This window comes from Equus przewalskii, chromosome 1 (genome assembly GCF_037783145.1).
Source record: "Equus przewalskii isolate Varuska chromosome 1, EquPr2, whole genome shotgun sequence".
In the NCBI taxonomy this organism is placed as follows: domain Eukaryota; kingdom Metazoa; phylum Chordata; class Mammalia; order Perissodactyla; family Equidae; genus Equus; species Equus przewalskii.
In genome coordinates this window covers 10,161,778-10,178,108 of record NC_091831.1, presented here as the reverse complement: position 1 = coordinate 10,178,108, position 16,331 = coordinate 10,161,778, and the positions used below count along the sequence as shown (strand labels likewise).

Here is a 16,331-nt window from a genome sequence, read left to right as displayed (position 1 = left end):
TACAAGGAGAAATGAATATGACGGGTGATTTTTACCACAAATTATGAACACAAATATTTAAAATTTTGATCTAAAGGATGTATATAGAACGTTGTACCCTCGAAATAATTAATAGTCTTTTCAAGTACACGTTGAACATCCACAGAAATTAATCATATCACAGATTATTTTAAAAATTTAACAATTTTTAAAGAATAAATGTCATAGAGACCATGTGCTATAACTGCAATGCAATTAAATAGTAAATAATAAATAAAAAGTATTAAATTATTTGTACACTTAAAAATGAAGTCCATCTCAACAACAAAAAACAAAGAACTCAAATAAAAAATGGGCAAAGACTCAGGAGGGACGTTTTTCCAAAGAAGATGTACAGATGGCCAACAGGCACATGAAAAGATCTTCAACATCGCTAATTCTTAGGGAAATGCAGATCAGAACTACAATGAGATATCACCTTGTGCTAATCAGGATGGCTATAATATGCAGGACAAGAAATAACAAGTATTGGAGAGGAGAGGGTGTGGAGAGAAGGGAACCCTCACACACTGCTGGTGGGAGTGCAAACTGGTGCAGCCACTATGGAAAACAGTATGGAGATTCCTCAAAAAATAAAGACTAGAAATACCATATGATCCAGCTATTCCATTTCTGGTATTTTTCTAAAGAACATGAAAACACGAACATGAAAAGGTATTTGCTCCCCCGTGTTCACTGCAGCATCGTTATTCACAGTAGCCAAGACTCAGAAACAACTTAAGTGCCCTGCCATCAGTGGATGAATGGATAAAGAAGATACTGTGTGTGTGTATATATATATAATGGAATTCTATTCAGGCATAAAAAAAAGAAAAAAGCTTGCCATTTGAGACAACGTGGATGGAACTTGAGGGCATTAAGCTAAGTGAAATAAGTCAGATGGAGAAAGTCAAATACCATACGATTTCAGTCATATGTGGAAGATAAAACAACAACAAACAAGCGCATAGACACAGAGACTAGATTGGCGGTTACCAGAGGGGAAGATGGGAGGGAGAAGGGTGAAAGGGGTGACAGGGCACATGTGTACAGTGATGGATGGTAGTTAGTCTTTGGGTCGTGAACATGATATAGTCTACAGAGAAATTGAAATAGAATTATGTATGCCTGAAATTGATATGATGTTATAAACCAATCTTACCTCAATAAAAAAAAAGAAGCCCAAAATGATTAATGAATGGGAAAGAAAATGGTAATAGAAATTATTAAATGTTTAGAGTATAATGATAATGAATGTAGTACACATCAAATTTTGTTAGATGCAGCTAAAGTGGCATTTAAAGGTAAATATAAAGCCTTAAAATACATTTATTTCAAACATAAAAGATAAAAAGTGAGTTAAGTCTTAACCTTTAAAGTTAAGTAAAGTTAAGTAAGGTAAAAGTTAAGTAAATCTAAGGAAATAGAATAGAGAAGATCAACAAAACCAAAATCTGTTTATTTTCTAAGCTAATAAAAGAGAAAAACTTCTAGTAAGAGTGATCAGGAGCAAACAGTGGGGTGAGGGTATCTGGACCCTGTATTATGATTTTGTTCACACAGAACACGTGATTTTGCATATACAGAAGATATTTTTAAAACAATGTGAATATGTAAACAACTATATACTATTTAATCTGAAACATTAGAAAAAATGGATAGTTTTTTTAGAAAATATAGATTACTAAAATTGATCCGAGAATAAATAAAAATATCGACACACAAATCACTTAAAAATGGAATAATCAAAAGTTTCCTACTCCAAAAGACCCTGGGTCCAGGTACTTTTACAACAAAATAAAACTAAAAATCTTCAGTAATCCTTATTTTACTTGAAATATCTTCGAGAAGGTGGAAAGACTAACCAACTCATTTTCCAAGTTTGGAATGACCTGCTATATCTATCATTGGCTATGAGTAATGGGCATGGACCGTGCAGGAAGGAAACTTTCGGCCATCTAATTTATGAACGTAGATGCAAACCTAAGATAAAATAAAATAGAAAGGGTAGGATTTTAGGAAAATGAATTTAGCAATGTAAAAAATATTATTAAAAAATAGGATTTATCCATGGAGGCAAAGATCTACTGAAGGCTAACAGAATATGCCACCCAAAAATATGCCTTTTTGACATAGGATTATTTTGAGCTGATTGCTTTTGAGAAACAGCAGCTGGAAGAGAAGCTCCGAAAACAGAGTGGAAGTGTTACCCTCGTGTAAGGGCCGTCTACGTTGTCGATGAAAATAATCCATAACCAATCTATAAATGAAAATTTGGGAGAGTTTATTCTGAGCTGAAATCTGAGGACCATGGCCCAAGGCCTTTCTTCCCAAAGGAAGAAAGGGCACCAAAGAAGTGAGGTGTACAGAGTGGTTATATACCTCCAAAGAGGATGTTTCACATAGGTTTGAAATGTCCCTCCCACAATAGTTACAAGATTGCCCTGTCGGCACAGCGCTTGATGGACACAGCAGGTAGTGGGTCTGCTATCTTGGAGGGCGGAGGGGGTGGCAGGAGGCAAGTCTATTGTCTTGAGCTGGGTGGTCACAGGTGAGCGCAGCAATCAGTTCCTAGCCTAAGGAAAGATGCTTAATCCTTAAGGGAATGCCAAAGTTGGGAAGGGGAGGGAAGTTGCACCTTTATCTCAAGGGGCTTTGTTCTTGCCATAGGGAATATCTAAAGCAGATATACAATGCATGCTCAATGGCCACGGTCAGGCCAAATTAGATTTACACCAAATGGCTTCCTCATATACTCCAATATATCCTATTGCTTGCCATTTTTGTTTGTCAACGTTCATAAGGGAAACTTCCCTTAGAAAGGGCGCCTGCACCAGGAAGAGAACGACTACCAGAGGTCACTGTTTTTCACCTGAGAGACTTACCTGCGCAACAAGACAGCCGTCGGTTCCCACACCTTCCCTCCCTTCACCTGCCGTTGAAGTGCCTCCCCTCACCTAGAAGCCCCAAACTCCTATCCCTTTCCTGAGCTCAAGATGCTACCTAAGTCCCAATCATCTGGCTGCCTTTTGAGTCTCATATCTTTATGGGGCTCCATATGTGTACATCATTAAATTTGGTTTCTTCCCCTAGTCAATCTGTCTTATGTCAGTTTAATTCTTAAAGCAGCTGCGGAACCTGGAAGGGTAAAAGGGAAAATTTTTCTGCCCGACACTACGTGCACAGACAGCTGGGGTGAGAGCAATGTGGAAAACAGGTTTATGTTTCCTTTCTTCCTTCGGTTCTTGGAGAAATAGTTTCTAAGGTTTGAATGTTTACCTTTTGATAGTTATGAAACAGGAATTCATTACAATGAAAATATAATTAGCTAACATTTCCCCCTCTCACATTACAAACCCTTGAATACCACCATGGTTTGAAACCAGGGATGCCTTATAAATCTTTAAAAGCCTAGTCCTCTTCTTTGACTATGTTTCAGGTTTAAATGGAAAAATCTCTCCTCTAAGTAAGAAAGAATGTCTCGTACCCTCCATTTCAAAAATGGCTGAAACAACCCCTGACATGGGGGATGAGATGAATTGTCAAAAGCTGAGACTGAAAGGATTTCAAGGTAATGGCTGCCTTGATGCTAAAAGTGACGCTACTCGCCAGGAAGAGCACTTACCCAATGGTGAGTAGTGAGTCTAATGGGAATGGAGTGAAGTTCAATGATGCATTAGGGTACTTTTATGGATTTTAAATTTTTTGTGCTTAATCCCTCTAGTGGCAATTACCACAGAATACAAAAGAAAAAGAGGCATGCGGTCAGAGCATCATTTAAACTACATAGGAATTTAGATATTTTCACTGAAAATGAAATCTTTTGAATTTTGGGTCGATTTCATACGAAGAATTCTGAGTTTGTACCCGTGATGAATGATAATTCCTCAAACGGATACTGAGGTTCTTTGCTGCAATGTGAATATGAAATCGTAGCTGAAGGTAGCAAGATGTGGACCATCGTTGAAGTGGGTCACAGCTTCCATGATTTGATTTTTGAAAGCCCGGTCAGTAAAGTCTAGGGTTTTGTAAGTCAGTAAGAATCGTTTTATATCAACCTTCAGGATGGGTGTTTTCCAAGCATTGTATTTTGCATACTTCCCTCCTCCGATTCTCCTTGATATTTGTCAGGTTGTAGTTTTTGACAGCTCTGACTGACTTTTGGAGACTGATGAAACGCTAAACTGAAGTAGCACACGCGCACATTGAAAGGACGGAAAAGTTTTCTTTGACCCTCTTAGGATCCTGGCTGGGTCGAAAGATTAAACTGATACAGACAGGTTAACAGGTGAAAAGCATACAAATTTTATTGAATTTTTACATGTACATGGGCACTTTCACAAGAGAATAAAGACCTAAAGAGGTTATCAGAGCAGGAAGCTTTTATATCTTTTAGACAAAGAAACAGTAAATTTGTGAAGGTTTGAGAAGCCGAAGGGCTTTGGGCTAGGGCTGGTAGATGGTGAAGAAGCCACTGGGAAGGTAAGGGTTAGCTTAACGAGGTTTGTGTGTACAGATTTCTGGGCCCCAAGTTCCTTGTCTCTGGAGATAAGGAAGTCCTCCGTCCTCCTGGCACAGGGAGGCACCTGTCACATGGCTGTTTATGTTCCATTTCAGGGAAGAAGGGCAAGGTGGGGGGAGTTTAGAGTCACTTTCCTGCTTCTACCTTTTCCCAAACTCCTTGAGCTTCAGATATTCCATTTGCCAAGGTGCCGTATTTTGGGGTAGCATGTCCTGAACCCCATCATCCCCCCACTGAAACTTCTCCCGAGAACTTCACAGTCCAGAAACCACATTAGTAAGTTCCATAACCCATTGAGTCAGTCTCTCAGACCTGGACGTTGCTATGGAAACAAAAGAGAAACAAAGGTTAATGATTAGAACAAACCATAAACTCAGTTTTTGAGGCCAGAGGACCATAAGTCAAGATTTCTGGATGTTAGACTCAAAGTATTTTCAGATGGAGTGCGGGCAGGTGGTGGCCATCTGACAGATCTTCCTGGTTTGCAGTTTGAACGTCTTGGGGAAAGTTCTGGTGAACTTTCTGAGTGGCCCACACAGCAACGGGTGTGAAGATCGTCTAAACAGGGTCTGTTGAGGCGTTTTCTCTGGAGTTTATATCAAGTTGTCCAGCTTTAGCTTGCAGGTCTTCGGGAAAAGGGCAGTTTCAGTTCTCAATGATCCCAAGTCGGAAGGGCGGGAGAACGTTAATTAGGGGAGTTGTAGCCAGGTATTGGAGGAAACTAGGAGGATTCAAGATTGAGTCCAGTTGACAAGCAAGTAACAAAACCTTACAGACAATGAACAAGTGCAAAATCCAATACCCACACAGGTGTGCTACCGTTTTCCATTGAGACATAATTTTTCTCCCTACAGTGAACCCCATTTCTATCAGAAATAATGAAAATAAGACTTTTTTTTTTTGAGGAAGATTAGCCCTGAGCTAACATCTGCTGCCAATCCTCCTCTTTTTGCTGAGGAAGACAGGCCCTGAGCTAACATCCGTGCCTATCTTCCTCCACTTTATATGCAGGACGCCTACCACAGCATGGCTTGCCAAGTGGTGCCATGTCTGAACCCGGGATCCGAACCAGTGAACCCCAGGCCGCCAAAGCGGAACGTGTGAACTTAACCGCTGTGCTACCAGGCCAGCCTGAAAATAAGATTAATTAGTTTGCAAAATAAGTCTAGTCTCGTTAAACCTGGCCTGCTTATTTACATAAGCGCAGCAAAAATAGTGAGGACCATATAGGCTCTTGCTAAGTCTGCTTTGCCAGAGCTTTTCATAAGGAATCCCAGATTAGACTTCCAAAAGCCTCTCAAACCTAAGAAGCCAAGCCAAGGTCTTACCATCAGATTTTGCCTGCAATAGCTATAGCTATACCTCTTCTTGAGGTCCCCAAGATATCCTGAGTTTCCTAGGCCTGGTGTAGAATGTAGAGAAAGCCCTTAAGAGCTCTGGCCAGAAGCATCTGTAAATAAGGCAGCCAGACTATGGCAGGCTTTCCCGATTGGAAGTGCTCCCTGGCAACGCTGTGGAGAGGTAGAATTTGGTTTTGATGCATTAAATTCCCCAATTTAAATCTCTCTTCCCCGTTTCAATATCCCAATCTCTGCAGGGGACCATGTATTGGAAAGATGACTCTATCCCTTCAGTGTGATGGTGTCCATAGAGACAGACAGTTTGGGACATGATTCCATTAACATCACCTCCCTACCTCCTTCCATTCTGAGTAAATTGTCTGTTTGGTTGGTCACATTTTTAATGGTAAAGTTCAGTCCACAGTTACATTTACGTACAGGATGCAAAATACATTTGTCTGTCTGCCTAATCTGTGTTCCAACTGATTGTTTTGGGTCATATTACATAATTTCAAATAGCAGAGTTTAAATTTTGGGCAGGCATTGGTATCACTTTGGAAACACCCAGATAGGGTTGGTCTTTGAAATGGACAGGGTAGGGAATAGAAACCTCTCCTGTCGTGTCCCAAATGTTCATGACCAGCTGTATCGTCCACTCTCCATAAAACCGATAGTTCTGCTTTGCTACTGATAATAGTTGGCCTACAATAATGCTTACCCACCTACTAAGTATAAAATGGAGGTATTTATGGAGGTGAGAAGCAGTTAAAATGCCCCTTGCTTTGAGTGCGAACTTGACTCCCAGCGCTGTTATTGGTGTTTGAGGCCGGATTTAACCTTTTCAGTCTCTCTCCCAGGCCGGCACCCTCTCCAACTATTCTCTGACTTGTGTTGACGTCTTTGAGGGCTCCTGGGGTTCCTGTCTACTGGAATATGCCTGTGGCACCTCTGCAAAGATGCCGTCTTCCAACAGAAAGAAAGTTCAGTGTTTTCAAGACCCAGTCAACAGCCAATCTGATTCAACACTTCTTCTCATGCTGTTCCAAGAAACAATAATGACATAGGCAAGAAGAACAATCAGTATTTATTTCTATATTTCTATATAGAACCAATATAATTCTATATTTATTTGTCTATTGTCTATACACTCCTCTCTTCCAGGTTGATTGAATGCTGAGTAAAATCATTTGCTATTATTTTACTAAATACTCTTGGTTGCAAGTAACAGATATATACTTTGGGTAGTTTGAGAAAAAATAAGGACTGTATTAAAGGATCCAGGAGCAGCTCATGGAACTGAAAGGCAGTGGGAACAGGAACACAATTTGAGAAGCCGCCTTCCCTCTCTTCTGCTCATTCCACCTCATCTGATGCTTCTGCTCCGCTTTATCCTCCTCTTCTCTGCGCACACCGTAGAAGATGGCTGCCCTATAGCTCCCAAATGTAGCCATTTATGGTTCAAAAGGACAGCAAAAACTCATGTGTCCCTCTGATTTCTATCTTGAAATTTTCAGGGAGAGAATCTGATTGGTCCAGTTTGGATCAAGCATCCACCACTGATTAGATTCGCTATCATCAGCAGAGCAGGTCTACTGAGTACAAACTGTCTAGGGAGCCCACTCACTGAGCACTGGGCTCAGTTCTTGGAGAAGGAGGTGGGAGGGGGTGCAGTAGGGCAGTCATTCCAAAAGGCATCTTCACTGTCACCTATCACATCTAGGTGGCCAGCTTTGTTTATCATCGTGCTCTCGAACTTGAGTCTATCTTACCTCCACTGAATACTTCAGATATCCAGCGGCAGTGGGTTGTTAAAGAAAAGTCATAAGAGAAAGTGATGATAAACTGAAAGTGGCCAGTGTAGAAATTGAATCCAGGAGGGTAGTGAGGAAACTGGCTTAGCCCATCAGATATTCTGCCTTTTGGGGACACTGTTGACAAAACCATTGTAACCATCTGTTGCTGTTTCCTCCCCACTTGGGGTGGGGGAAGCTTAACAAAGACCATTGTTCCATCTTGTCAATATATTAAGCATTTGGTAACCTTTGTCTCTGGGAAGGTGATATTTAAGCTGAGACAATGAACCAGCCATGTGGGGAAGGAGCATCCCTGCCAGTGCAAAGGAGCTGTGGCAGGAGCAAGTCGGGCATGCTCAGGGGACAGACAGAAGTCCAGGGAGGCTGGAGTGAGTGAATGAGTGAGTGCAGGGGCTCAGAGATGGGGATGGAGAGGGGGCCAGGGCCCAGATCAGGTGAGATTTTTTAGGCCAAAGCTTATCCTTAAAGAAATGCTGATTTGGGGGCAGGCATACGTCCCTATCTTTAAGGGTATCATTCTCGGCTGTGGAACACTGTAAATGTTTAAAGCAGATGCACAATGCATGCTTGACAGGCCATGTCAGGCCTTTCTGGAAAAACAAGATCAGGCAAAATTGGTTTTAAACTAAATGGCTTCCTCATACCTCAATACATCTTGCTGCTTTTCATGTATTCATCACTTCTGAACTCTCTACCTGATGCAAAACACAGCTCTGTCCTCAATTCACAAACACTAGCCACCCACCCACCCACACACACACACACACTCAACCTTATTCATGCAAGCCACTCAAAGTTAAATGGGGGTCTCGGGGAGGAGGCATTGGAACTCTGCATAGCAAACAACTTAGAATAACTCCTTAGATATTCCTGCTTTCAACAGCCCACCACCTCTTTGGCCCCTGGGTTTACATGCCCTCACCCCTGCAGCGCCAGCCTCATTCCATCTCATGAGCTCCTTCTCCCTCCCTCCCTTCTTCTTCTCCTTTTCAAGAGAAAAATGAAAACTCTCATTTCCTAACCTTTTGCTGTTAGGAAGCTCCCCAAGTACCCTCTTCCAGTTCAAAATGGGTTTTTAGGTATTTTTCTCCAAGGAAGACAATTTACCCTAAGATAAATCCTGGTTCCAGCTCTTAACGAATATAAATTCCCCCTCATTACAGTGATGTAATTATTGATTGGGTGCATATGATGTGCTAGGCACTAGGGATGCCAGAATGATTAAGTTGGATTGAGGCACTGGGGTCACACAAATGGCTCATCACCCAGAAGCTTATACATGAGGACAGATTGTTACTGAGCCCTAAGGGACTGGTGACACACAAGTGGGTCCTTTTGCCAGGAGCCTCCTACACCAACTAGCAGAGCAGAAATGTTATTCATTGATCAATGGATAGAAGAGGCAGAGCTTGTGCTCTAAAACACCTTCTCCCTGAAAGGAAGGTGAGCAGGGTTTTCATGGGAAATGAACGGGGAGGGGTCTCCACGTCATTGCTCTGGGGCAGGAGAATTTGGGGCATGCGCAGATCTTCCCTTCTTGCACACCTTTTGCCCATGGCACCCCATCACCATCTTGGACCTTTCTGGTTTGGACTGGTTCTGCCGTTTGGCCACCTGGCATTGCTCTGCCTTGGTTCCTGTGAGCAACCACAAGTTAAAAACAAAGCATTAGACATGGAAAATGTTTTAGGGACTTCCCCAGGTGACAAGATGACATGGGGAAGGGTGAAGCCAATGATGAGACAAAGGGAGCCACGTCAGGTTGCCATGGGATCACAGAGAAGAGCAACAGAGCCGGTCTAGGTGTGGAGTACAGCAGGAGGCACAGGGTGTCTCTTCGAGAAATGGAGCTGAAAGTCCGACCACGTCCAAAGTGCTTGTCAGTTGTTTCACCCCAGAATCCTCCAGCTGATTTGGTCACCTTCTTCAGACACCATCGTCATAGATGAGCCCCCTCTGACTCCACAGGGCTCTCGTGAGTCTCAGGCAAGACCAGATTAAAACCTGTGTGGGCTCTAAGAATGGAAAAGATTATGGGATCTATTTCCACAAGTAATTCAAAATAAAACTGATACCAAACTACAAGTGTAAGGAAGTTCAAAGAAGTTCTGACTTTTTCCAACAATGATTACTTAAGCTTATTTGAAGATCAACTATCAGATGGACTTCCTCTGAAATATCTAGCATCTATCTCTCTATCTAAGCTCTTTGCGCCTCTGTCTATTGGATAAACACAATAGGCAATAAGACTTTGGTGAAAAATTTCATCTATCACTTGTTCCCCAAGGTTGCTTTATTTTTTTTTCTTTTTCTTTTCTTTTCTTTTTTTTTTTTTTGAGGAAGATTAGCCGTGAGCTAACACTTGCTGCCAATCCTCCTCTTTTTGCTGAGAAGGAAGACTGGTCCTGAGCTAACATCCGTGCCCATCTTCTTCTACTTTATATGTGGGACGCCTGCCACAGCATGGCTTGATAAGCAGTGCATAGGTCCCCACCTGGGATCTGAACCAGTGAACCCCGGGCTGCCCAAGCGGAATGTGAGAACTTAATCCCTGTGCCACTGGGCCGTACCCAGCCCTCCCCCCCCCCCCCGCCCCCACAAGGCTGCTTTATTAATCAGAGTTCTCAGGGAATAAGAGATTGTTAGAAATTTCAGATTAAATGACTCCTTACCAGAAGTTTCTTTTTTTTCTGATGGTGATGCCCAAAGGCTTTCCAAATTCCACAATAGTATAATCTGATGAGCATAAGACTATCACAGGGCCCTGGGGCCACTTATCTCTTTATCAAATTTGGGTGTGTTTATGGTACTTCAGGTCAGCAGTTAGGGTGAATATACACCTAATCCAGAAATTACTTTGAAACCTTAAAAAAATTCAAATCTGGGGGGCTGGCCCCGTGGCCGAGTGGTTAAGTTTGCGCGCTCCGTTGCAGGCGGCCCAGTGTTTCGTTAGTTTGAATCCTGGGCGCGGACATGGCACTGCTCATCAGACCATGCTGAGGCAGCGTCCCACATGCCACAACTAGAAGAACCCACAACGAAGAATACACAACTGTGTACCGGGGGGCTTTGGGGATAAAAAGGAAAAAATTAAATCTTTAAAAAAAAAAAAATTGTTTAAAAAAAAAATTCAAATCTGGATCTAAATTTATTTTCATGTATACTTCCTAAATGATGGCACACACATACACATACCCTGTTAACTGTGGGTTATTTCTGGATGGCTCCAGGTGATAACTGTTTATAGTAATTAAAATTGTGCTACCAACAAGGTTGTTCCTGACAACAGCTAGTAGTGCCGAGTCTCGCCTTCTGCTAGAGTCAAGGCCTTCTCCTTCCCAGGGGTCTGATTTATCCTCAGAGGAGACTCCTCGACTCATTGAAAACATCTCCAAGCCAGCACCACCTGACCTTCTTGTAACACAATACTTAGGCTGTGACTGTCCGCAATTAAGTAGATGGTGAGGAGTGGGTAAGTATTTAGCCGACTACCAACTCCATTGCAAACAGCTACTTAAATGAGTCATAGACCTGGGCCTTGGTGGTCCTCCAGTTTGACGCGCTCCTTTGACTGATGAAGTTGAGTCACAGCCTAGCCGCTTACCCACACCACACAGCTGGCTGGTGCAGAGCCGTAAGAAGAGCACTGATCTCCTCACTTCTCCTTCAAAGAACTTTCTACCACATTGCATACCTGATCTTAAGCAACTTTCAGGATCTAGCTAAATAGTTTTTAAATTTTTTCAAGCTGGTTTGAGTTTTCATGTGCTGCTTTGATATTCACAATTTTATATACACTCAGGAAGTTGCATCAACAGTGGAAATAATAGCTTCCTTCTCCCCAATTTCCAACTTTGCCTCAGTTGAAAAGTTGGCACATTTCTTTGGTTTGCACTGATTCTTCCCTTGATGACTTCGGGACGATGCTGCAGTGCCCTGAACCGCTGTCTTGGCGATGGCGGCCACAGAGACAATACTTCAAGTAATGCTTCTCTCTTAACTTGTAGCTCTGATCAGTGGAGTTATCCTGGAAAATGAAAGAGGGCAAAGGCCCCTGCCAATGACTCTCGCCCTGCTTGGAGGGGAGCCATAGTTCTGAAAGAGCCAATTGTGAGAGAGCCACTGACAGGAGCAAACTAGAAAGAAAGCTGGCCTTGTCCCAGGCAGCTGCGGGCCCAGTGAACAAGTTCAGTGTCTTTCCGACTGTGCACAGAGCTGCTGAGGACAGAATGTGATTAACTGAGGGACTCGTCTATGCATCAGATGCAGACAAGAGATGAACATGTCATGCTTCTCAAATGCTGAATGTACTGTCCCAGTTGTTGTCTCCTAGATCTGCTGCTTTGGGCCATAGGCAGGACCTCAATGGGAGGAGCAATGACTGACCATGGAGACCTTGGAAACTCCTCCTGATGCACCCAAAGGAGTCGGGCATGCTACTGCCTTGTGTGCCCTGTGCCTGCACTTGACTTGGTGGGGAAGGTGCAGGTCACCGGGCTGCATTGACGGGAGGACAGCAAAGAGATAAGATCAGGAATGTGCTGGCTCTGCCTTCCAGGGTAGAGGCTGCATGCCTAGGCGAGAAGTGGGGAGCATGACAGAGACCTCCAGCCTTTAGGCCTGAACAACCTTCTTCTTGAGTGGCATTCTTTTCCTCCTCGGGGCTACAGGCTGGTCCCAGCTCCAGGGACACTGTGGTAGAGTGATTGCAATCATGGCCCCAACCGTACCTGCCTCCCTGGATCCATGCCCTTTGCACTATGACTTTGCAACTCTTCTCATCCTGAGATGAAATCCATCTACTCGCCCTGGCATCTGGCCTGGCCTTGTATCTTGCTTTGGCAAACAGTGATAGGACAAAGCAATGATGTGCTAGTTCTCAGTCTTGGCTTCAGGAGACCTTGCAAACTTCCCTGTACTCTCTTGGATCCTGCAATGGCCCTGAGAACAAGCCTGGGCTAACCTGCTGGAGGAAGGAAACGTGTGGCCCAGTCACTCCCATTGACCCAGCTGATAGCTGTCAACTCCTGAAGGACAATCACCTAACTGACCTGCAGTGGATTGCAGACACATAAGGAACCCAGCTGAGACCAGGAAAACTGCCCAGCTGAGCCCAGCCTAAACTGCCGACCCGTAGACTTATCAGCTAAATTGATGATTTTTGTTTTAAGCCACTACATCTTGGGGTAATTTGTTTCACAGAAACAGGTCACTGATACAGGCCCCATGGGAGCTGGTGACAAGGAGGAGCCTGCATCCTGGAAAGGCCTGGGCTGTTCTGAGGGTTGGAGCTGAGAGACAAGAGTTGCCTGAAACGAGGAAACCCCAGCTGCTTGGTCTTACCTTGAGGATCCCCCGGAGATCAGGTCCCAAAAGCAGCTGGGGAGGAAAGGCACCTGGGGCAGAGCTGCAGGAGTAATAAGGACCAGGACACTCGGTTACCATGGGGAGTAAATAAAACTTTAATAACGGTGACAAGCAGCTTTGCACATGTGCTCTTTCCAGACACTGTCTTCTTCCAGGCGGTTGGCCTTCATGGCACCACTGGAGTGGCCTCCCCGTGATATAAAATCCTGATTCATTAGCATTAGGTCTCCAGGGAATTCGGCTAAGTGGAAAAGATTTCGGTTGGTTAAGCCAGTGATGGACCGTTCCACTTTCTTTGTGGGGAAGAATGGTTTCCGATCATTTGCATGGTATGTTAGACGTTTCTTTGGTTCTTCTGACTTGAAAATTACATCCATTTTTATTTCTTGTCTTTTTGTAGTTTTGTTCTCTGCCTCGTCTCTCTCCTCTGGCTTGGCATCATCACAGCCATCACTGTCAGCGTCGTCCTCATCTCTTCCGGCCTTGTCTTTTGCCGTTGGGCCCAGGCCCCCTCCAGACAGAAATGAAGAACTCCTGTACCTTTCAATGTAGGGTAAAAGCTGCTTATTTCTCAGAGCTCTAGCAAACTGCATCTGTTCTATGTGTTTGCTGATGTTGAGCCTCTCCCGTTGTGGCATCTTGAACTCCTCTGGGGGCACAATCACCTTTGCCGTCCATATTTTTTCTAGGGGCCCACAAGCGGTACAAGGAATAGAGTGTTGTTTTTTATATGCCATTGCCTGTTTGTAGTCTGGAGACAGCAACTGCAGTTCCTTGAGCATTTTCCATTCTTCTTCTTGCTTATAATTCAGAAACCTTCTTGCTGCTACAGTGTGAGTGCCACCTAGACGCTGACAACAGGAAAAGGATTGTTAAAATCTCAATGGAACAGGGACGGGGGGCGCCCACAGAATGGATTACCTAGCGGTTCCTTCTCCCTCTGTTGCTGAGTGTGTCTGAACCCCTGCGTAGGGGGAAAGAGGGCAGATCTTTGGAGTCAGACAAGCCTGGATTCAAATCCTGACTCTCCTTACCTATTATAAACTTGAAAGAATTTTGTTGACCTTACAGGGGTACTGTGAAGCCTCCATAAGACAACATGAAATATGAAAGCAACTAATGCAAGGTAAGGACACAAGAAATGGCAGCTTCCATCATTTGTTATCACGTAGAGTTACATTCCTAATTGGGGCTTTGAAATAAGAGAGTATTTTGCTATGTGAGTGTGGAAGCCACTAGCAGACTCAGTCAACTCGAGTCCACCGTTTGGGAAGCTTACATCTCTGTGCTGGTACTTTTTGAACCTCTGGCTCCCTTAGCCTGACTGCCTGGCTTCAGCAGGGCCCCCCTTTGTATAAACTTCAGGGCACTTACTAGGAGCTCTTTTTCCAAGGGAGAATATTTTCCAAGGGCAATGCGTGGGTCTGATTTGCAGAGTTTGGTCCATGTCCTGGAAGGCAGAGAGGCAGGTGTATCAGAATTCTGGAAAGAGTCTTCCCAGTCGGCCCCTTTGGAGCAGGAAACCTCACAGGGGTAGATTATACATTAGGCTGGGGCCACTGTGACCAGGGTTTCTGAAGCCACATGGGGGCTTGTTGGGAGATGGAAGGGAAGGAATGGATTAGAAGCACAGGTTACACTCACCCCAACAGTGAAGCAGAACCTAGATCCCCTTGGAAGCACAGGAGGTTTTTATCCTGAAAGGAATCGCTGGTATGGAATGTTCTGACTGGTTTTCCATTCTTATTTGGCTTCCCCTCTGCAATCTTCCTTTCGTGAGCCCTTGAATCTTTAGCCTCCTCTTTTCTAATCTTCTGACAGCCATTCTCCCTTTCTCTGATCATACTCTGGCAATAGGCTAGGATGGGAGGCGTCGATGCCTGGAGTTTCTTTCTCAGACAGTTTAGTGGGAGCCCAAGGGGCAGTCACAGACATTTCTTGCATCATAACTGGCCTACTTGGGAGCTATTGTGAGGTCTAAGTTTAGGCATCGAATGATCCCTGGGGTGAAGTGAACACACACTACCATGTTCCTGGCGTGTTGGAGTCCAGAGGGCTGGAGTGGGCAGAGAGTGTGGCTGGGAAATGATCTAACCACGTCGCTACCACTTACAAACAAAGACTGCTCAGTTTTTTTCGGGGTGAAGACTTAGTCAACTAAAGCCTCTCTCTCTGGTGTTTGTTCACCTCTCCAACCTGAATTCCTCATGTTCCATCAATGCACTCTATCCATGGTCCTTGTACCTTGTAGGTACATTTCATCTATTCATATTAATGTTTTAAACACTTTTACCTACTATATTAGTCGGGGATGGGGCTGGCCAGTGGTGTGTTCTCCCAAGAAATAGAACCCATAGGATATGTGTGCTTATGTATATATACATATATTTTAATTGTTAATTTTAATTCAGATTTATTTTAAGGAATTGGCTTATGTGATTATGGAGGCTGGAAGGTCCAAAATCTGCAGAGTGGGCCAACGGGCTGGAGACCCAAGGAAGAACCCATAAGGCAGTTCAAATCTGCAGGCAGAACCTCCTCCTGCGTGGGGGATGTCAGCCTTTGTTCTCTCCAGGCCTTTAACTGATTGGGTGAGGCCCACCCGCACTATGGAGGCAGTCTGTTTTACTCAAATTCCACTGACTTAAATGTTAATCTCATCCAAAAACACCCTTCCAGAAACATCCAGAATAATGGATCAGACCAAAACATGACTGGGCACCATAGTACGGCCAAATTGACACATAAAAGTAACCATCAAAGCTACTTACAATTATTAGATTTTTAATGATTAGTTTACATTCTTTTATAGTTTTTAATATCAGATTTTTAGTTTTTATACACAGTTTTACTCATTTTTGAACTTTGTATTAATAGATTCATACAGCATGTATTCTTTTGTGTCTGCTTTTTCCCTCAACATTACGTTTTTCAGACTCTCTTAAGTTCGGTCCTTTTCCTGGTTGTATAGCATGATCGTGTTATGATTTGTTCGTCAGTCTTCCGTTGCTTACATTTGGGTTGTTTCTGATTTGGGGAGCCTTCTTAGACATGTCTTCTTGCGGTTATGTGCATGCTTTTCTGTTGGGTGCATACCCGGGAATGCAATTGCTGAGTCCTAGGGCGTGTGTAGCTTCAATTTCCTAAAAAATTCTTAGCTCTGCTCCAAAGTGTCTCTACCATCTCACAATCCCACCTGTGAAGTATGAGAATTCCCTCTTGCCAACACTGGGGGTCAGTTGTGGTGTCTCACTGTGGCTTTAGTCTGCA

General features: G+C 43.7%; 1 protein-coding gene across 1 annotated transcript; it reads right to left on the bottom strand.

Annotated features, from left to right (window-relative positions):
- Positions 1-13,132: 13,132 nt before the first annotated feature.
- On the bottom strand, positions 13,133-15,104 carry C1H10orf120 (chromosome 1 C10orf120 homolog). The gene is made up of 3 exons (XM_008534226.2): positions 14,706-15,104; positions 14,436-14,511; positions 13,133-13,912 (listed from the first exon to the last, which is right to left on the bottom strand). The coding sequence occupies exons 1-3, from the start codon at positions 14,903-14,905 to the stop codon at positions 13,157-13,159; spliced, it is 1,032 nt and encodes a 343-aa protein (XP_008532448.2). The 5' UTR covers positions 14,906-15,104; the 3' UTR covers positions 13,133-13,156.
- Between the last annotated feature and the right edge of the window lie 1,227 nt (positions 15,105-16,331).